Raw genomic sequence first — 23544 nt, forward strand, 5'->3', positions numbered from 1 at the left:
ACAAAAAAGCTTATTGATTCCAGAGTGGTATGAACAGAATCCTCCCATATATGTGAAGCATAGAGAAGGTGTCTGAGTTACAAGGTAACTGTCTGAGTTACAAGGTAACTCAGACGTAACGTGTTACAAATGTTCAGAGATATGAGCAGCAAACCTACAAAATGAAATTGTGTTCTCATTATTACTCCCTTTCTTAACTAAAAGTTAAAATTTGAAGTTATGTGCTATATTTACCTAGTAAACCACTTCGCCACTACCCACGCAGCATAGGAGCATAGTGAAGGACTGCCTACTGCCCCAGAACATGGGCCCTGTAGCAGTTTATTTTCAGAAGCTAGTTTAAAACTGAAATTTAATCTAAAAACTTATCATACTGCACTGCAGTGAGTCTGGCTTGAAATACCATGGCATACAGACCTCCATCAGTCAGCCTCTGAGAGGCATAGAGATGGGAGGGTTGTGCTGCATGGTGTAGAAAGCCTGATCCATTACATTAAGTCCACAAATAGTCAAACATACCTGTCTTATGCTTTCAGCCTGCCATCTTAATAAATTATATGAATAAAGGCATGTTTAAACCAAGAAAGAGAGAGGGAGAAAGGAAAAAACATGCATGAGAGAGAGAGAGAGAGAGAGAGAGAGAGAGAGAGAGAGAGAGAGAGAGAGAGAGAGAGAGAGAGAGAGAGAGAGAGAGAGAGAGAGAGAGAGAGAGAGAGAGAGAGAGAGAGAGACGTCTCATTTTAACCTAGGTCATATGCTTGGCATATTTGAGTCTTGCACTTGGCAGAAGCCTCAAGCCTGTCACTACTCAGTAGTATCACATCATCCATAAGGCAAGGTGCTCTCTCTCTCTCTCTCTCTCTCTCTCTCTCTCTCTCTCTCTCTCTCTCTCTCTCTCTCTCTCTCTCTCATGATATCAAATATCAAGTAAGCATTACATTGTTTACAGAATGTATTTTTTTTGTACCAAAAAATTACGATGACAAGTTATGAGCAAAATGACTTATGAGCAGCCTCCTGGAATGTATCTCACTCATAACTTGAACACCCTCTATACTTCATCACCATACATCCATTTTCCATATATCTTGTAACAAAAAAAAAAATAAAGAACTTGTAAGTGCAAGTGCACCACCATTGGCACTCTTTCCACAGCCAGTGGCAATGATAATTCTAGTAATGTACATGCTATATTCAAAGGTCAGTGTGTATTAAGATGGTTTAGTCATGTGGGAAGAATGGGGGACAAATGTCTGTGGTGAAAGGCTAAGATAAAGGAAATACCTGGAGTGGATAAACTGTGTGAAAAGAGCACTGAATGAGAGAAATGGCAGTACACTCAACCCCCAGCTATCGCGAGAAATTGGTCCCTTAACATCGACGTGATAGCTAAAAACGCGATAGCCATTGTTAAGAATACATAAGAAAAAAAAAAATTGTTCGTGGCCCGCCAGAGTAGCAACACAATTCAACATATTGGCACCTTTTTTTTTCCCTCATCTCACCATGATTTATAGATCAGTCTTGAGGAGGACATGATTTGAGCTTCGCACAGCATTATGTCCAGCACTATCACTAGTGAGGTTCATATGTGCCTTAATGCGGTCCTTCTTAAGGTAAATACCTCTCACTGTAGACTCGTTGATGCCGAACTTAGCGCCCACTGAACTTTTACTTTGTCCACTCTCGATCAATTTCACTATCTCATATTTCACAGCATATGTAAGGTTCTTCCTCTTCTTGATTTCTTTCCCAGGCGCCGCTGTTGCCTTTCGCTGGGTCGGGTTGGGTGGTAGCGATCTCCCTGGGTGGCCAGGAGGGGGAGTAGAGGCCATTGTCCCGAGATACACACGCGTGACCTTGAGATTCACCACGGCACGTGCCACTCAGTCAACTGTGGCGGGAGGGACTAGAGGGATGGAGGAGCGGGAGAGTGGCTGGATAAGGAAGCGGGAGTGTGCAAGCCAATCACGGCCTAATATGTCAGTCAAATTCAGCCAATTAGCAAGCGAATCTGGCCAAGAAATATGACGTAGCTGTCACGTGAACATCCTGGACATACAGTATAACGACTCATGGGCCGCAATAGCTCCACTAGGATTCGCGTTAGCCCATTTAATGTGTTTTTTATTGTTCCCGTGATAGCTTTAAACCGCGTTAGCAAAACCCGCTATAGCTGGGGGATAAGTGTACATTCAGCACGAGTGATTGTGCATGACAGAGGTGAATGGAGAGCAACAGTGGTGGGTGCATGAAAATGATGCCGTCTTGTTGACCACTGGGAAGGAGTGTGAGTGCACTTGGTGAGGCTCATTGACATATGGACCCAGCTAGGGTGCAGGGCACTGTAGGAAGTACCCTACATCTGTTGTGGCCACATATTCAGAAATGCTTCATTCTCTAACCACAACTATTTTCAAAGGTCACAGAGATGATCAGTCAGGTTCCCAAGAATATTTTTTTCTACTCATAATGCTGAAATCTTGTTAGTCTGTCATTAAAACCATAAAAATGCACCCCAAAAAAACTCACTTCAACTTTAGCCTTTTGAAAGTAGAGGAGGTGCAGAGCAGAAGTGTTCCTGAAGATGGCTTGTGGTCTCAGGATTAGAGTTGGTGTGTGGTAGGGAACTGTCTTATTATGAAGGGGCAGGGATAAACCAGTTTATGCTGTCGGGCCTTGCTGGGGAAGTGTGGCCAGCTGTGCTATGGTGTAGTAGGGTGGTCCACAAAACTCCTCTTTTACTCCACACAGGGTTATTAAGAGTGTGAATGATGTGTGTGCGAGTGTCTGGTGCTTTGTCTGGACTACCCTGTGCTACTGTATGTAAAGCGTATGTACCTCATGTCATTATTCCTCGGCATTTATAAGTGAAATGTTCAATAGTTTTCTATTTGCATGAAAACGTGTAATATGTGTAAGTATCAGTATTTAATGCTATATTAAGCACCGAAGCCGATGCTCACTTGTTAGTAGTGTGGGGTTAACCTGCTAGTCACCTGCGGGCATCACTCACGGCAGAGTCGCGCTCAGACAAAGACGGGCAGGATGGTGACCGAGGTAAATACTTTAATTTTGTAGTAAAAACTGATTGTCATAGTGCCAAGTTAATTGCATGTATTGTTAATGAATATTGTAATATGTTGAAAGTGTTTAATATCCATGTATAATGCTATTTTGTAAGAAATTGAGACCGAGATGGGTGTGATCAGTAAAACAGATCACCTGAGAGCCAATTGATGCCCAGCCGGTGCGGCTACAGTAAGAACTCGGCCTACAAGCAAGAAATTGGCTCCATGTGAAACCGTAGCAAGAGTGAGTCACAGGACGAGGGGACGCTGACGTAAGCCTATAGGTTGACCTCTGAGGCCCCGGGGTCAGCTCTACCCTTGATGACAACCACTCCCTTCTACCCACTGTGCCTTGCCACCATTTTGTAGAACCCATGGTCACAGGCAAGAAAGTATAATAGTATGTATGTGCACTGAATTGAGTAGCCTAAGTGAAAATTACCCACAATTAGCTAGTATTAAGAGTGGTAATTTTAATTGCTCTTTCAGTGTCTCAGTATTGACACAATTAAGTTGTTAGATATGTCTGATACTGAGGAAATTAATGCCGTAGATGGCCTTAGGGAAGGTGAGGGTGAGCTAGTGGACAGGGATCAAACTTGTATTGAAGAAGTTAGTGTCAGGGAGCGAGTGCTGACCGACAAAGGAAGAGAATATCAAGTCAGTGTAACCAAAGGAAGAGCAGAGTCCTGTAAGCGTAAATGGAGCAGTGTTACCAGCAAAATTAAGAAAGGATTAAAAATTGTAATTAGCCCCTTTGAATTAGAGCCCATGTCAAGTGAAGTAATAGAGGCATTTCATCAGTATTATGTGGAATAAACAAAACTGATGGAACTAGAGCCAGAAAAGTCAGAGGAGCTAAATGAAGAGCTGGAACACAATCAACGAGTTCACCATGAAATATTAGAAAGTATAGAATGTAAAAGAAAGGAGTTAAAGAATAACAGAGGATCAATTTGTTCTAGCAAACGGTCTAGGCATTCTAGAGTCTCATCTACTTCATCACGTTCATCAGCAGCACAAAAAAAGCAAGAAGCAGCAGCAAAGGTACCCAGACTTAGAAAGGAAATGGAATATCATGATAGTTTAGCAGAGGCAGAAGTTAGGTTAGCTAGAGACCAGGCAATGTTTGCAAAGAAAAAGAAAGAGAGAGATTTAGCAGTTGCTAGTGCAGAACTTAATGCTCTTAGCTTAGTTGAAGAAGTAAAAATGCTTCCAGGTAATGATGAAAGTGTAGAGAAGCAAAGTTATCTTCAACAATACATAGAGTCACAAAATGAAATGAAAGCACAAGCAATTGCAAATCAACAAAGTGACAATGCCATGCCTCACAAATATGTTACATTCCATGACCCACAGGAACCTTCTTCTTGCAATAGAGATAATGAATTGATGACAAATGAAGTACATGGACAAATATTTAGTGAACCTCAGGTAGAATCTCATCCCATTCAAGTCCATTGGAGGATACAGTGGTAGTCTACAGAACAGTGACACAAGAAGTAGAAATCAATGAAGAAAAGAGGGTTAATTTCTTAGTGTTTCCTACTAAAACCAAAGAGATGATTAATCCTTCTCAAGTGAGAGATATGTTTGAACTTGACTTCAGTGATAGAAAGTCAGCTGACACTCCATTATCATATGAAGATAAAAGGTTTATGAGTAAGATGAAAGAAGGAGTACATCAGCTGAAGGATGGCCATTATGAGTTGCCCCTTCCTCTTAAAGATGATAACGTCAAGCTTCCAAACAACAAACTATTAGCAGAGCAGAGACTCAAGAAGTTAAGAGCTAAACTTGAGAAGGATAATCAACACGAAGGTGATTACAAAGTGTTCATGGATGATATGATTACAAAGGGTTATGCAGAGGTTGTACCGACAAAGGATTTAGTTAGGAATGATGGTAAGGTCTGGTACATTCCACATCATGGAGTCTATCATCCAAGAAAGCCAAAGAAGTTAAGAGTTGTATTTGACTGTAGTGCAAACTACAGGAACCAGTCATTAAACAGTCACCTGTTACAAGGCCCAGACCTTACCAACAAACTTATTGGAGTGTTGTGTAGGTTTAGGCAAGAAAGGATTGCACTTGTATGTGATATAGAAGCAATGTACCATCAAGTGAAGGTCAACCCAGAACACAGAGACATGTTAAGATTCCTTTGGTGGGAAAATGGTGACCTTAATAATGAGATAGCTGAATACAGGATGACAGCTCACCTGTTTGGAGCTACATCATCTCCAAGTGTAGCCAACTTTGCTCTTAAGAAAGCTGCAGATGACTACGGGTGTGGATCTGATGCAGCCAAGTTTGTAAGAAACAACTTTTATGTTGATGATGGTTTGAAGTCAGTAGCTACAATGGATGAAGCTGTCACTCTTATTCAGCAGAGCAAAGAATTATGTTACAAGGGAGGTTTTAACCTTCATAAGTTCTTGTCAAACAACAAAGATGTATTAGCTGCAATTTCTCCTCATGAGAGAGCGGATGGAATTAAAAGTTTGGATTTTAGTAAGAATGAAGACACACTGCCTATAGAAAGAACTTTGGGAGTTGAGTGGTGCATAGAATCTGACACATTTCAATTTAGAATAAAGCTGAAAGACAAGCCACTCACCAGGAGAGGCATTCTGTCAACAGTGAGCTCTATATATGATCCATTAGGTCTAGTGTCACCTCTCATACTGACTGGAAAGCAAATTTTACAAGAATTATGTAACAATGCAGTTGAATGGGATGATGAGGTGCCAGATTATGTCAAACCTAAATGGATAAAATGGAAGGATGAGCTGCACAAGCTAGATCAGTTAAAGGTACCTAGATGCTACAAACCTGATGACTTTGGGGAAGTAGAAAAGGTTGAACTCCATCACTTTTCAGATGCCTGTCAAGAGGGATATGGCCAGTGCTCATATATTAGATTAATTAGCAAGACTGGCCAAATTCATTGTGCATTAGTAATGGCAAAGTCACGTGTCACACCTCTAAAAACCATGACAATTCCCAGACTAGAACTAGCAGCAGCAGTGGTGTCAGTTAGAATCCATAAACTCTTGAAGGGAGAACTTGAGTATAATGATGTGGAAGAAGTATTTTGGACAGACAGCAAAGTAGTCCTTGGTTACATTGCAAATGAAGCAAAGAGATTCCATGTATATGTTGCAAATAGAGTAGAAACAATAAGAGATCACACTTCACCAGATCAGTGGAAATTTGTAGAGAAGCAGTATAACCCAGCAGATCATGCATCTAGAGGCATGACAGCAGATGAATTGTGTAATAGCAAGATCTGGTGGAATGGCCCAGAATTCCTTTGGCAACATAGCAAAATGGATAGCCATTCCCAGTACAAGGTCATAAATGAGAATGATCCAGAAGTGAAGAAAGTTGTATGCCATGCTGTAGGTAAACAACAGCCCACAGATATCCTAGAAAGACTTGAGTATTTTTCTGATTGGTTTAAAGCAAAGAGGGCAGTTGCTGTATGCCTCAATCTTCTGAACAGCTTCAGAGGAAAAGGTGATGGCACTACTAAAGTAAAGGGAAACACATATAAGCCAGTAAATGTAGCAGAAGTGTCAGAAGCTGAAAATGTAATTATAAAACAACTGCAATCAAAGGCATTCCAAAAGGAGATAAATGTACTGAAATCATCTGCTAACCATAATTCTTTAATTAAAGGAGACAATGGCAAGGGAACAAAAGTGATAGACAAGACCAGTTCCCTCTATAAGTTAGAACCCTTCATTGACAAAAATGATATCATGAGAGTAGGAGGAAGATTGAGGCTTTCTAATCTGACAGATGAATCCAAACATCCAGTCATCCTCCCCAAAGCATCACACATAACCCAGCTGATAATATGCCACCATCACAAAAGGACAAATCATCAAGGCAGGGGCATAACTTTAAATGAAATCAGGTCATGTGGATACTGGATAGTAGGAGGATCATCCCTAGTATCAAGGCACATTTCAAAGTGCATTATCTGTCGTAAAGTTAGAAGTACAACACAGGGACAGAAGATGGCAGACCTGCCTATTGACAGACTAGAACCATCACCTCCTTTTACATACTCAGCAGTAGATTTCTTTGGCCCTTTCTATATCAAAGAGGGGCGTAAAGAGCTTAAAAGATATGGAGTGCTCTTTACTTGCATGGCATGTAGAGCTGTGCACATAGAGACAGCCAACAGCATGGATACAAGTTCCTTCCTAAGTGCATACCGTCGCTTTGTAGGACGAAGAGGGCCCGTAAGACAGTTGAGATGTGACCAAGGAACTAACTTTGTAGGAGCCAAATCAGAGTATGAGAAATGCTTGAAAGAATTAAATAACAATAAAGTCAGACAAGAACTCATGAAAGATCAGTGTGACTGGATTGTTTTTAACATGAATGTACCCAATTCCAGTCATATGGGAGGTGTTTGGGAGAGGCAGATACGCACAGTGAGAAATGTACTCTCTGAGTTACTTGATCAGCATAGTACCCAGTTAGATGACCAAGATCTGAGAACCTTCTTAGTTGAAGCGGAAAATATAGTTAATGGTCGTCCCCTAACTGTGGACCATCTTAACTCCCCAGAAAATCCTACACTGTTGACACCCAGTAATTTGTTAACTATGAAAACAAAGGTAGTGCTGCCTCCTCCAAGCATTTTCATTAAGAAGGACCTGTACTGCATAAAGAGAAGACGCACAAAGGCAAACAGGACCATCATAGAGAGGCCAATACATAGTCTAGTATTGCTGTTAGAAGGTAATGCATAATAATAGACCGGAGCATCCCCGCCAAGGAGCCAGTGTAACAAAACATATTATGTGCTAGTCCTAGTTTTAAGGTACATACTAATCTTAATTTAAGGTAAATTGTTACACAATTTAGGGGAGCCATGTTACTGTATGTAAAGCATATGTACCTCATGTCATTATTCATCGGCATTTATAAGTGAAATGTTCAATAGTTTTCTATTTGCATGAAAACGTGTAATATGTGTAAGTATCAGTATTTAATGCTATATTAAGCACCGAAGCCGTTGCTCACTTGTTAGTAGTGTGGGGTTAACCTGCTAGTCGCCTGCGGGCATCACTCACGGCCAAGTCGCGCTCAGACAAAGACGGGCAGGATGGTGACCGAGGTAAATACTTTAATTTTGTAGTAAAAACTGATTGTCATAGTGCCAAGTTAATTGCATGTATTGTTAATGAATATTGTAATATGTTGAAAGTGTTTAATATCCGTGTATAATGTTATTTTGTAAGAAATTGAGACCGAGAACTTGTTCGCAGTTCTTACGGTCATGCCTACCTCATCAATAAACGTGTCAGGGAGAACTGCCTTTCCTCGACCCTACGATGATGGATGTGATCAGTAAAACAGATCACCTGAGAGCCAATTGATGCCCAGCCGGTGTGGCTACACCCTGTGTGGGATTACTGGCCTGGTATACAGGGTGTAATGTAAGTTTTTGCAGATATTACTAGAGGTGAAAGTACAGGCTAAATGTATATGTGTATGTTCCATACACATATGCATTTTGAGGCACTGATTATCTGTGTTGAGAAATTCAATTGCTGACAGGTGATAGATACAATGTCCAGGCTGGGTGGGTAACCATGACAAAGAAACATCATGTCTACATGCTCCACATTACTGTAGGTGTGTGGCATTGCTGGCAGTTCTTTTCCTTTAAAATTATGTAGTACAATCTAAAGGTATTCAATGTCACTGCCTTAGTGTGAAACTGCAAATGACAAGCTAGCAATCACCTGATTTGCCTTGCTCCTTTCCCCTCCCTACCTGGGCAGGCATGGCACCACGTAGCCAATTATTTTATATGTTGTTAATCATAACGATACTATCCTTGTGCAATGTTTTATCAGCAAATCACCTTTCCAATAATACCACTTCTCTCATTATGGAATACTATAAAGCTCCAAAACTTGTGAATATTTCATAATTTCACCAATGGACATCCACATCACATCCTGCCAGGGCTACTTGCCTGGTCTGTCACGGCTACACTTGAATTTCACACCACAGTTAAACAATGCCTCAAAATGCATATGTGTATAGAACATTTTCCACTTAGAATAACCTGTACTTTCACCTCTAGCAATATCTGCAGAAACTCATGTTACACACTTTAGATAGACATTTAAAGCATCTATTAGCTGCCAAATGCACACTACAATATGCATCCAATACCGTATTGAATAAATTAAGATGTCAATGAGACTAGACAAGAAAACAGAGGAAGAGAGAACATCTGCACCACCAGTCAATCACTGTTGCTGTTAACAAATGTCCACTATCTTCATGAATTAGAACATTTTGGGAGTGAATTTTGAGCCACAGAATTTTGTGATGCTTCACAAGGAAAATGATGAAGGCCATCTCTGTCAAGTCTTTTTTTACAAATGGTGCTTAGGTGGGAGCCCACCACCAGCCTGCAACCTATCCTTGCCAAGGTCATACATTTATCTAATTTTTTTTGCCTGCCAACTCATAATTTTCATTAAGGGGATTGAGCTATTAACTTTACGTAACAGTGTTCTCACATTTCGTTCATATTACAGTAGCAGTGTTGACCTGTCTGTTGAGTGAAATGTTCTTCTATATAGAACAAGGAGGTCTGGGTGTGATACACCACTTGGCACTGAGCTTGACACTATACTGCAGAAAAAATAAAAAGTTCAGTGATGTAGCAATATGGCAGAGGATTCTCAAAGCTGTACTCCTGTTTTGAGTACCCCAGAAGAATGTGGAGGAGCATCTCTTTAAATCTATACACATGCTGAAAAAGGATTTAATTAAAGGGCCATCATAACTGTTTCAGTTTCTGCAGCCAAAAACAAAACTTTTTAATCATTTGGAGATTTTTTTGTTGGTAACATGTGGCAGATGTCTGAGAATGCCAGGATGCTCTAGCCTGCCTCACTATATCAGTGGTTTATAGGCTCAGTGATGTAACAATATGCGAGAGGATTCTCAAAGCTGTACTCCTGTTTTGAGTACCCCAGAAGAATGTGGAGGAGCATCTCTTTAAATCTATACACATGCTAAACAAGGATTTAATTAAAGGGCCATCATAACTGTTTCAGTTTCTGCAGCCAAAAACAAAACCTTTTAATCATTTGGAGACTTTTTTGTAGGTGACATATGGCAGATGTCTGAGAATGCCAGGATGCTCTAGCCTGCCTCACTACATCAGTGGTTTATAGGCTCAACCAAGAAGAGGCTGTGTGTTTGTAAACTCCATTCCCAACACCAACAAATTCCTTTGTATTCCTACTGAATTTATTTTTGAGCACTATAACACTGACTAGACCATCCCAAGTAAAAGCAAAAACTAGTCTTATAAGGAACAAAAAGGGAGGGATCTTATTAGGTGTAAGACTTCTGAGGGCTAAGGTCAATGAGGGCATGGAACAGAGAGCATGAAATAGTCAGACGGTGGAGGAAAAAGAAAAAAACCTCTGAATTTTCCAGAATTGAGTTTGTAGCAAAGGTCTGAGCAGAGTTCAGCTTAAGAGATAAATGAGATGGCAGTGGTGCCATCAGGTTGAAATAGAGGAGGAAAAGATGAAGAATAAAAGTTATTGGGAATATTTTTTAGCTGGGTGCCACAAGTCATGAGGGGAGTTAGTTCTAGAGAAATATTGACATTTTCTGTTGATGAAAGAATTTCTGGCTAGTTGGAGAACAGTCTTTGCACATTTCAGCCAGAAATATAAAGCACATGAATTTTAGGTGGTGGAAGGTTTAAATTACACTCGTGAACTGCCTCTCTATCACGTACATAACACAAGAACAGGCTGAGTTAAACCAGTTTGGAAAATTTAGGGCAAGAGAAAGAAAGAAGAATGTATGCCTCCATACCAGACACTATCACCTATGTTATGCACTCAGCACACAGAGATGGGTCTGATATGGAAGCAGTAGTCATTCCAAGAAAAAATCAGAATAATACCTCCTCCAGTTAGTAAAGGTTGTCATCAAGATGCCCAACAGAGAAGACAGAGTGATAGAATAACCAGATGGATTAGAGGTAAGGAAAAGGGTCTAGAATATTATATGTATCTCAGAGACAGTCAGGGATATGAGTAGAGTGCTGCACTAACTGCTGTAGGCTGTGGAGCATAGCAAAGTCAAAGGCTAATTTACCAGGTTGGTCAGCATAGGGAGAGGAAAGCCAAAGCTGGTGGTAAACACTGAAGTTTCCCAAAATGGAGATCTCTTTGAGTTACAGCTTATACCTCAACACCATCAATTACTGTCCATTGTTCCATGCTTTTGCCCCTACTTACCTCTCTCAGCTGCTGTGAAGTGCGATCATCCTGGGTCACCACAAGACATTTCTCAAAATTTTTGGACTCATTGACCTCCTTCTGAATTTCATCAAGGACTTCTGACAATGCTACCCACTTTGGATTAACTTCCAAGCAAAGTCCTGAAAAATAAATCTGCACATTAGCCCAATGATATTGTATTGGATTTTTTTTTAAATTGCATTCATTGTATCAAAAATCTTTTCCCGCCTCCATACCATTCTCCAATTCAAATTTAATGCAAGAAACTAGACTAATGAGAGTTTATGTTCATTGTTCATCAATGACAGTATCATTTATTATTTAATGGAAACAAATCAAGGAGTGCTAGGAATAGATAGGATAGTTATAGGGGGAAAGGGAAGACAAGCAGAGCTGAGAAAACAATAGAGAGAGAGAAAGCCAATGAGTGATACTAAATCATGGCCACAAGAAGAAAAGTGAAGAGGGAAGCAATGTTATGGCCTTCTCCACTAGTCAGTCTTTTATTACCAGCAAGCACATAAACCAAACCTGTGTTGCCTCCTCTTACTAATGCTCATGTAGACATCCCCTCCCCCCTCACCCCAAACCTACTTGTGCCTGTGCATCAACTTCTGCAGGTCACAGTGAGTGTCTGGAAAAGAAGTGGCAGTGGCAAGAAGTGGCACACTATAGTCCCACCACTCTAAAATCAAGGTTTGGGTGGGGTCAGCATAGGGATTCCCTGCCTGCAGGGTGGCCATACTTCTTAAATCAGCGATGTGTAAAAGAAATCACAAAATATAAATAATATGAGAGAGAGAGAGAGAGAGAGAGAGAGAGAGAGAGAGAGAGAGAGAGAGAGAGAGAGAGAGAGAGAGAGAGAGAGAGAGAGAGAGAGAGAGAGAGAGAGAGAGAGAGAGAGAGAGAGAGAGAGAGAGAGAGAGAGAGAGAGAGAGAGAGAGAGAGAGAGAGAGAGAGAGATGGGTTAGATGGAGGAGATAGGGAGGGGTATGAGAAATGTAAAAACAAGGACGGAGTGGAGATGGGGAGGCAGACATGGAGTGGGGTTTAGAAAGGTGTGGCTTAATTGATGCATCACGACTTCTGGCCTATATTTACCTATTAAAATCCCTTCAGTTGACAAGTGGCTTTAGCTAAAATTAAGGGTAGGAAGGCTGTTTCATCAAGTAGGAAGCCATCTGTACATATACATGAAAAAAATGTAAAAGTAGTCAAGTGTGAACCTTTCATTTCCTGTTCAGTACAAGTTAACACAGGCTTTGTTCAACCAGACCAATCTGTACCAATGTGACCTAAACAAGTGTCTGCCCTTCAGATAACACTTTAGACCTTTTGTTTCAATCCAGATTCCTCAGTCTCATGTCAGAATTTCTAGCAAACAGATGTGTTTAGTGAGCAATGACCTGACACTGTCTAGTTCTCCTGTTCTTGAGGCCTGCATTGTGAAGGTCTTAGAGGTGGAGGCTGAATTCCATCGAAAGATCTCAGAGATGCAGGCTGAGTTTTATGAGAGGATCTCAAACCTGTAGGCTGAGTTCTGTGAAAGGATCTCAGCACCTGAGGGAGGATCATACCCCACCAACACCTTATCTAGTAAGACGGTGGAGGAGCAGTGGTCAGTTGTGTGCAGGAGTGCCAAGAGGTTGAAGGTCCTCAAGGCACCTTGCCTGGAGACACATCATGTGGAGATGAGGAATCTCTTCAGTGTGCTGGAGGGAGTGACAGAGGAGGAGGTGCACGAGGTGGAAGGAGACAAGAAGGAGGGATCAGATGCAGTTACCCTTCCCCAAGGTAATGCTTGTGCTTGGTAATAGTCAGGTTAGGCACTTAGACAGTGTCTGTCCTTCAGATAACACTTTAGACCTTTTATTTCACTCTAGATTCCTCAGTCTCATGTCAGAGTTCCTAGCAAACTGCATTTTGTGCCAGAGATAGGAAGTGTAGGTCAAGGGTGTGTTTGCAGAGGGCTGGGATAGGGAAGGTAGAAGACAGGCTAGACATGTACTTGGAAAATTATGGGACCAAGCCCATTGTTTTTCTCAGCACCAGAGGGAATGACCTTGGTAAGGTCAAGAGTGAGGAGCTGTTCAGGAAGTTTAGGCAGGCTTTGGATAGGATTAGGGACAAGGGAGGGATCCCTTTGGAATGTGGTGTTTTGCCAAGGAGGGGAGTTGGTGCTGAGTGGCTGTAAAGGGCTATTACAGTGAATTGCAGGCTCATGAATCATTGTAAGAGTAATGGATGGACGTTCATCAACAACTGGGACATCTTCTTTGGTTGGGACACCTTGTATGCCAGGGATGGTGAGCATTTATCACACCAGGATGTTCGGGTTTTGGTCAAAGCACTTGAACACGAGGTAACTGCACTCCAGCACTTTTTCATTAGTCAGGAGGGAGGAAGAGGTTCTGATGACAAAATGAAGGGCAAATTGGTTAAATCTAGAAAGGTAAATAACCCAGAGAAAGCAAGGAATAGCTTAAGTGTTTACTACACAAATTGTAGAAGTATTTTGAATAAAATAGACCTGCTTAGAGGAATGGAGTGTAGAGAACCTTAATATCAAAAACTTGGTTAGACATGTCAGGAAAAATATTTAATCCAGAGGTTAAGATATACAGTTAAAGACTATTCTATAAAGACAGGGAAAACAGGAGAGGAGGAGGAGTCACACTGTATGTTAGGGACACATTACAATGTTGTATTAATGGTAGAAGTAAAACATAGCAAAAGAATTGATATGGATAAATATTAAGGAAGGATCACAGTCAGTAGTACTGGGATTAGTGTACAGGCCACCAAACAGTACCAAGGAAATTAACACCTCACTATGGCAGGAAATAAATAGACCAGTTAGGTACAATCAGGTATGGATGGTAGGAAATTTAAATTTTAATAATATCGACTGGAGCCTGATGGTGGGTAACAGTCAAGCAGAGGAATTTCTTAAGGTAAATCAGGATAATTTTTTTTAAAACAGGTAATCTTAGAACCCACAAGGGAGAATAATATTCTACATTTAATTCTAACTAACAGGAAGGAAGCAGTCATGCAGGTAGAGGTTGGAGGACAGCTAGGTAACAGTGACCATTGGGATATTAGGTACAAATTTAAATGGGAGGAAACTTTTAGAAGCAAAAACACTAGTAAAATACCTGACTTTAGGAGAGCAGATTTTGAGGGATTAAAAAAGGTACCTCCAAGGAGTTGACTGGCAATGAACACAGGGGGAGATAAAGTCCAGGACAGATTTGTGAGAGATAAGGCAGGGTAAGGGAGGTGAGGTGAGGTGTGAGGGCGAAAGACAGAAGGAGGGGAAAAGTGTCTGGAAGAGTCGGAGTGAGAGAGGGAGATATGTGTGAGCATGATGGAGGGTCAGGTCATGCTGAGATGGGCGAGGTGAGGTCAAGGTGAGTAGAAAATGAAGTGGAGAGGATGGAGGTGGCTGAGATGAGAAGATTATGGGAAGTAAATGTAGGTGAGTTGTAGAAATATTTCACTGATAAATTACATACAGGACAATGAGCAAACATCCTTTATAGAGCAATAAGATTAGGGGATGATCCTAATCAGATGACTGTTACGTTAAAATACTACATAGGGTGGAAGAGAAGTATAAACAAGAGATTAAAGGGAGGGGAAGAGGTTTTAAGGCCACAATATAATGAATGAGTTAGAACAGTCAGGAGGTTAACAAGGAAAGCTAAAAACAATGATGAATTAAAGGTTGCCAGCCAGGCAAAGACAGACCCCCAAGGGATTTTATCAGGTATGTAGGACAAAGAATAGAGAAACAATAGGTCCATCAAAGGCAGCAGATGGGGAGCTGGTTAGTTCTGGGGAGGAGATTAGTAAAATTCTGAACGAGTATTTTTTAACTATCTTCACCCAGAAAAACATGCAGGAAATGCCAAATAGTGAGCAGATGTTTGGAGCACAAGAGAATGAGAAGCTGACAGATATTATCATAACTAAGGAGATAGTGGAACAGGAGATAGGTAGGTTGAAAAAGCTCAACACCATGACCAGAGTACTTAAGGAATACAAAGAGGTGAACCGTTAGTTTCTATATTTAAGAAATCACTTGAGACAGGTGAGGTACCAGTAATGTGGAGGGAGGCGAATGTAGTACCCATCTTTAAGAAAGGAGATAAAACTTTAACGTCTAATTAAAGACCTGTCAGCTTAACTTCTGTTGTACGTAAAATAATAGATTCAGTGATAGCGAAGAACATTAGGAAACATTTAGACAAATATAACTTGATAAATCAGTCACAGCATGACTTCATGAAGGGGAAGTCTTGCCAGACAAACTTGTTAAGTTTTTATCGTAAGATTTAAGAGGCAGCAGATAATGGTGATAGTTATGACATCTATATCTGAACTTTAGTAAAGTGTTTGACAAGGTACCCCATCAGAAGCTCCTGAAAAAAGGTTAGGACACACAGGATAGATGGGAAGGTGTTAGACTGGATAAGGTCATGACTAAGTGACAGGCAACTGAGTTGTAATAAACAGCTCTAAATCCAAGTGGGATCAAGTAATTAGTGGAGTGCCACAGGGATCAGTATTAGGGCCATTGTTGTTTTGAATATATATCAATAACTTGGATAGTGGAATTAGTAGTGGTTAGTAAATTTGTGAATGACACAATGATAGGTACATTAATTATGTCAGAACTGAATGCCATCGCCTTTCAGGCAGATTTGAATAGGATGAACAAACGGACAAACAGATGGCAAATGCAGTTTAATATCAACAAATGCAAAGTACTTAGCATAGATAGAGGAAACCCACACAGTAGGTACACAATAAACAATGAAGCCCTGGTAGGTTCAGGGTACAAAAAAGATTTAAGAGTTATAGTTAGGTCTGAACTTCATCTAAGAAAGCAATGCATAGAGGCCAGAAACAGTGCAGGTAGGATATTAGGATGAATTTTGACAGGTGTTAAAATAGAAATACCAAAGTAATATATGGGGTGTAACATGAGTTTCTGCAAATACAGAAAAAGGTGAAAGAATGTGTAATTCTAAGTAGAAAATGTTCTTTACACATATGCATTTTAAGGCTTTGTTTACCTGTCAAAAGAGTTGAAAATGTATGGGTGTACTATGCGTTGAGCTATGAGGTGACGGAAAGACGGTTGCATTGTTGCAGCCTCAGAGGTGCCACTTGCTCAAATTACAAATGGTTTTACCTTATTTTTTGCAGGCTGTAGAATATTACGGTATCTTGTAACAAGACAAACGGTATCAAAAAGCATGTAACTTATCGATAAGCATTACACAACATTATTGCAGTGATTAAAAGTACTCCTGTAAAATGCTGCATGGCACCATCAAAGTGAGTGAGAAGGAGGGGGGAGGAGTGACCTTGAAAACAACTGAGTGATGATGCCACATAACATTTTACAGGAATACTTTTAATCACCACAATAACGTTGTTGTGTAATGCTTATCGGTAAATTACATGCTTTTTAACACCATTTGTCTTGTTATGAGATACTGTAATATTCCATAGCCTGCAAAAAATAAGACAAAAGCATTCATAATTTGAGCAAGTGATACCTCCAAGGCTGCGACAATGCAACTGTCTGTCCGTCACCTCAGCTACACACATAATACACCCATACATTTTCAACTCCTCTGACAGGTAAACAAAGCCTTAAAAATGCAAAAGTGTGTAAAACATTTTCTACTTAGAATTACACCATTTGTCTTGTTATGAGATACTGTAATATTCCATAGCCTGCAAAAAATAAGACAAAACCATTCGTAATTTGAGCAAGTAGCACCTCTGAGGCTGCGACAATGCAACTGTCTGCCCGTCACCTCAGCTACACACATAATACACCCATATATTTTCTACTCCTCTGACAGGCAAACAAAGCCTTAAAAATGCAAATGTATATAAAACATTTTCTACTTAGAATTACACGTTCTTTCACCTCTTTCAGTATTTGCAGAAATTCGCGTTACACTCTGTATATTTGGTGCTGGTCAGACCTCGCCTAGACTACACTGTGCAGTTCTGGTCCCCATATTACAGGAAGGATATAGGTCTATTAGAATCAGTAAAAAGGAGAATGACTAAAAGGATACAAGCGATGAGGAGTATTCCTTATGAAGCGAGACTGAAGCTGTTAAATTTACATTCTTTAGTGAGACATAGGTTAAGGGGAAACCTGATAGAAATCTTTAAGTGGTATAAGGGTTATAACAAGGGGACATAAATAAAATTCTTAGGATCAGTAACCAGGATAGAACAAGAAATAACAAGTTCAGGCTTGAAAAATTTAGGTTCAAAGAAGAGATAGGAAATGGTTCTCAAATAGAGTAGATGAATGGAACAGACTCAGTAATGAAGTTATTAGTGCTGAGTCATTAGGGAGCTTTAAGAGAAGATCAGACAGATTTATGGATGGGGATGATAGGTGGAAATAGGTAGGCAGATTTTATACAGGGACTGCCACGTGTATGCCTGATGGTTTCTTGCAGCTTCCCTTATTTCTCATGTTCTTATATTCTTATGTTCTTATTTAAATTGATTTACATATAAATATGAGGAATAGGCAAAAAAATAAATAAAACTCCCAAAAAAACAATAAAAACCTAAACCCAATGGGATGTTTTTTTAAACCTGAGCCAACCCTGTTTCTTATATTTTCTTTGTACTTGGCAACCACATCACTGATACATACTCTAATCTTGGATGAATCATATTCATAATTAATTTCTTGATCATCTCATTCAGTTACACAAATGCCACTCTTACATTTCCTAGCAAACTGTATGTTACTATTCATTACATTACTATTACTACTACTATTACTACTATTCATTACATTACTACATTACTATTCATATTTCCCTTTTGATCTGTTATTATAATTCCTACATACACTTCCATTAATCTCACTCCCAATTTCATAGTTGTTCATAATTCTATCTTTGCCCTTTGTGACTTCAATCACACTGCATTTCTTGGTGCTGAATACCATTTCTGCTCCCATATACTACCCATGTTGCTACAGTGCCTTTCAGTCTTCACCTCTCTCCACTCCCCTTAACCTGTACAATGTTTACTACATATATACATGTACCTATTAGGGAAGTGTTTAGTATGTATACATACAATTTAGTTTTTGAGCCATATTCCAGCCTTCAATTTTGTTTGTGTATATAAGACTTGTCACTAACAGTAACAAAGAATATTTTGACAAGTCGAGTGAATGTTTTCACATACATACCTATCTTTTGGGCTCAGAGTTATCATAGACTGAATACTTCTGTAGGAACTGAGACATATCAGGGGATTTTTTTGTTTTTTTCAATGCCCATGTCAAAATGCATATAATATCAAAGCAATAAAATGAAATTGAAAGCTACAGTACTGGAGAGGGATAAATATTTTGGTTATAAATGTTTTGGCACGCTGACACTCTTGCAGAGATGGCTACACAGGGCGGGCTGCTGTGTTTCCCCAAAAAATCATCAGATAAAAAGGTAAGTTAGGGAATTACTTCTCAAATCTATACTCAGTAAGGCATAAGAAATAGGAAACAAGACTTCAGAATAATCGGTAAGAAAAACTGAGTCATAAAATTCATACTAGGTTCTATTCTTTGAGAAATATGGGTGAAGTAGCCACAGCCTTGAGGTGTGGGATGTTGCCAGATGTGCATGCAACCATTTTGTTGAAAATACAATTCTTGTTTAAAGGTATTTATAATGTAAAGAATTACTTATTTATTACACACACTATTGGAAAAAAGTGGAAAGCATATGTAAAAGTGAGAATAACAGCTTTAAAAAATATAAAAATAAAAACACATTCCTTGTCCGATATCATGAGCTCTGAGAAAGGAAAAATCCAAGAATCAAAATTGTATGGTAGCCATGCTTCCATTCATGGCATGGGAGAGAGTTATATATATATATATATATATATATATATATATATATATATATATATATATATATATATATATATATATATATATATATATATATATATCAATGATATTCTTTTTCTCATTTTACAGGATAAATAAAAATATACAAAAAAAAAATGCAGTAGACACCTGCCGAAACGATAATTACTCCCAGTGAGGTCTAAAGCACTGTTCAGAGGGTGCTGTGAACTTATCATTAAACCCAGCTGTGACCTCAATGAACGTTTCCCTTTGTGTCTCACAACACAAGGGGGCAGTCACAGCCTGCCCTCTAAAGACAACTCTCTTCCTCCACACAAAACTACAAGCACCTAATAACACACACACCATTCACTCAAAAATTTTTAAATCATCATGGCGACTCCTACACCAGCCTCGGAGTCCCCATCTAGGGAGGGGACCATAAATGTCCCCAGGTCGGACTGCCTTTCTGTAGACGACCCTATGTGTCTTGACACCCCCCTCAACTTTTTCTTCATTAACTTCTGCAACATTCGTGGTCTAAGATCTAATTTTCAATCTGTAGAACACCACCTCTCCTCTTCTAAACCTCATCTTCTTTTCCTCACTGAAACTCAGGTGTCTGAGGCAACTGACAGTAGCCCCTTTTCTGTTCCCTCCTACTTTCTCTATCCTCATTTTCGATCCAAAGCTGGATGCTGCGTTTATGTGCGCAATGACTTAACCTGCTCTCGTGCCCACACTCTTGAATCTTCCGAATTTTCCACCATCTGGCTACAACTGCAGAGTCACTCTCATATTAAATTTATCTTTGCTGTATACCTCTCACCTAACTCCTCTGACTATAAGAAATTCTTTGACTACTTAACTTCCAAAGTGGAGCACATTCTGACCCTCTTCCCTTTTGCAGAGATCTCCATTCTTGGAGACTTCAATGTTCACCACCAGCTTTGGCTTTCCTCTCCCTTCACTGACCATCCTGGTGAACTAGCCTACAACTCTGCTATCCTCCATGACCTAGAGCAATTGGTGCAACACCCTACTCGTATTCCTGACCGTCTTGGAGATACGCCCAACATTCTTGACCTTTTCCTGACCTCTAATCCTTCTGCTTATGCTGTCACACTTTCTTCTCCGTTGGGCTCCTCCGATCACAATCTCATATCTTTATCTTGTCCTATCACTCCAATTCCTCCTCAGGATCCCCCTAAGCGAAGGTGCCTCTGGCGTTTTGCTTCTGCTAGTTGGGGGGACCTGAGGAGGTATTTTGCTGATTTTCCTTGGAATGACTACTGCTTCCGTGTCAGAGACCCGTCTTTGTGTGCTGAGCGCATAACATAGGTGATAGTGTCTGGCATGGAGGCGTACATTCCTCACTCTTTTTCTCGTCCTAAACCTTCTAAACCTTGGTTTAACACAGCTTGTTCTCGTGCTATACATGATAGAGAGGTGGCCCACAAAATGTACTTAAGCCTTCCATCACCAGAATCTCATGCACTTTATATTTCTGCCCAGAACCATGCCAAGTCTGTTCTCCAACTAGCCAAAAACTCCTTCATTAACAGAAAATGTCAAAACCTTTCAAGATCTAACTCCCCTCGTGATTTCTGGCATCTAGCCAAAAATATCTCCAATAATTTTGCTTCTTCTTCTTTCCCTCCTCTACTTCAACCAGATGGCACCACTGCTATCACATCTATTTCTAAAGCTGAACTCTTTGCTCAAACCTTTGCTAAAAACTCTACCTTGGATGATTCTGGGCTTGTCCTTCCCTCTCCTCCACCCTCTGACTACTTCATGCCACGTATCAAAATTCTTCACAATGATGTTTTCCATGCCCTCGCTGGCCTAAACCCTCGGAAGGCTTATGGACCTGATGGGGTCCCTCCTATTGTTCTCCGAAACTATGCCTCCGTGCTTGCACCTTGCCTAGTCAAACTCTTTCAGCTCTGTCTGTCAACATCTACCTTTCCTTCTTGCTGGAAGTTTACCTACATTCAACCTGTTCCTAAAAAGGGTGACCGCTCTAATTCCTCAAACTACCGTCCTATTGCTTTAATTTCCTGCTTATCTAAAGTTTTGAATCTATCCTCAACAGGAAGATTCTTAAACATCTATCACTTCACAACCTTCTATCTGATCGCCAGTATGGGTTCCGTCAAGGCCGCTCTACTGGTGATCTTCTGGCTTTCCTTACTGAGTCTTGGTCATCCTCTTTTAGAGACTTTGGTGAAACTTTTGCTGTTGCCTTGGACATCTCAAAAGCCTTTGATAGAGTCTGGCACAAAGCTTTGATTTCCAAACTACCCTCCTACGTTTCTATCCTTCTCTCTGTAACTTCATCTCAAGTTTCCTTTCTGACCATTCTATTGCTGCTGTGGTAGACAGTCACTGTTCTTCTCCTAAATCTATTAACAGTGGTGTTCCTCAGGGTTCTGTCCTGTCACCCACTCTCTTCTTATTATTCATTAATGATCTTCTAAACCAAACTTCTTGTCCTATCCACTCGTACGCTGATGATACCACCCTGCACTTTTCCACGTCTTTTCATAGACGTCCAACCCTTCAGGAGGTAAACATATCACGCAGGGAAGCCACAGAACGCCTGACTTCTGATCTTTCTAAAATTTCTGATTGGGGCAGAGCAAACTTGGTATTGTTCAATGCCTCAAAAACTCAATTCCTCCGTCTATCAACTCGACACAACCTTCCAGACAACTATCCCCTCTTCTTCAATGACACTCAACTGTCCCCCTCTTCTACACTGAACATCCTCGGTCTGTCCTTTACTTATAATCTGAACTGGAAACTCCACATCTCATCTCTAGCTAAAACAGCTTCTATGAAGTTAGGTGTTCTGAGACGTCTCCGCCAGTTTTTCTCACCCCCCCCAGCTGCTAACTCTGTACAAGGGCCTTATCCGTCCATGTATGGAGTATGCTTTACATGTCTGGGGGGGTTCCACTCATACTGCTCTTCTAGACAGGGTGGAATTAAAAGCTTTTCGTCTCATCAACTCCTCTCCTCTAACTGTCTTCAGCCTCTCTCTCAACGCCGTTATGTTGCATATCTAGCTGTCTTCTACCGCTATTTTCATGCTAACTGCTCTTCTGATCTTGCTAACTGCATGCCTCCCCTCCTTCCGCGGCCTCGCTGCACAAGACTTTCTTCTTTCTCTCACCCCTATTCTGTCCACCTCTCTAATGCAAGAGTTAACCAGTATTTTGTCATTCATCCCTTTCTCTGGTAAACTCTGGAACTCCCTGCCTGCTTCTGTGTTTCCACCTTCCTATGACTTGGATTCCTTCAGGAGGGAGGTTTCAAGACACTTATCCATCAATTTTTGACCACTGCTTTGACCCTTTTATGGGACTGGCATTTCAGTGAGCATTTTTTTTATTAGATTTTTGTTGCCCTTGGTCAGTGTCCTTCCTACATAAAAAAAAAAAAAAAAAAAAAAAACCTGACAAGACCCCTGCCTCTGACAATGCACAACACTACAAGTTAAGGGGGATGTCCAGTATGACAGGTTTTCAAATTTCTATTTACCTTTTTTGTTCACCCTATACATCAGATACAAAAACAATGACAATATTTTTTTTTTTTTTGCAAGATACTGGCGTAAATAAACAACAACCTTATATTACAACTTTTGGGGAAATTAGACCTAGTAAAATAGGAATCCATTTTGTGAAAATGCATTGAAATGTTTTCCTATTGAAAACTGTGTAAACAAAATTTAATGTAGTACAACTACAACACTCTGCTGTTATTGTATGCAAACAGACAAAGCAGGAGGGTATGCAAATATTTCTCAGTTTTTCCCAAAGCTGAAGAAGGAACTATATAAAGGTCTTCAAGGCACAGAACCCCAAGCTAAACAGCAAAGCAAAGCAAACTGAGAAGACTAATCTTTCCAGCTTGTAATGTTGTATAGGGACAAAATCTATATCCTGAGAAAAAAATTCAAGAATGTCAGTATATCTAATCAAATGAAACATAATATATAGATTACAGCCAACAGCCCAACACAAGCAGGTTGCACGAGGGAAGGGTTCATTTCTGTTAAGGAAAACTGATTGTACCACACATAATTTTACACCATCTTTGTCCATCCATCCTTTTTCATGAAAACATACAAAAAACACCTGGTGGGAATTTTATTTTAGGTTTAGTTTTGCACTTGAAGATGATGGTACCGTATTCCTGGTAACATATTCAAGGTATTTTATTCATT

General features: G+C 40.2%; 1 protein-coding gene across 6 annotated transcripts in view; it reads right to left on the bottom strand.

Annotated features, from left to right (window-relative positions):
- LOC135110851 (DNA repair endonuclease XPF-like) overlaps window positions 1–23544 on the bottom strand; it is a 178520-nt gene that overhangs the window by 57051 nt on the left and 97925 nt on the right. For all 6 annotated transcript variants that reach the window (XM_064023457.1, XM_064023453.1, XM_064023456.1 and 3 more), the window contains one exon: window positions 11384–11526. In XM_064023457.1, the coding sequence (XP_063879527.1) occupies window positions 11384–11526 (143 nt within the window). The remainder of the gene's footprint in view (window positions 1–11383; window positions 11527–23544) is intronic.

Source organism: Scylla paramamosain, chromosome 21, assembly GCF_035594125.1.
Source record: "Scylla paramamosain isolate STU-SP2022 chromosome 21, ASM3559412v1, whole genome shotgun sequence".
Classification (NCBI taxonomy): domain Eukaryota; kingdom Metazoa; phylum Arthropoda; class Malacostraca; order Decapoda; family Portunidae; genus Scylla; species Scylla paramamosain.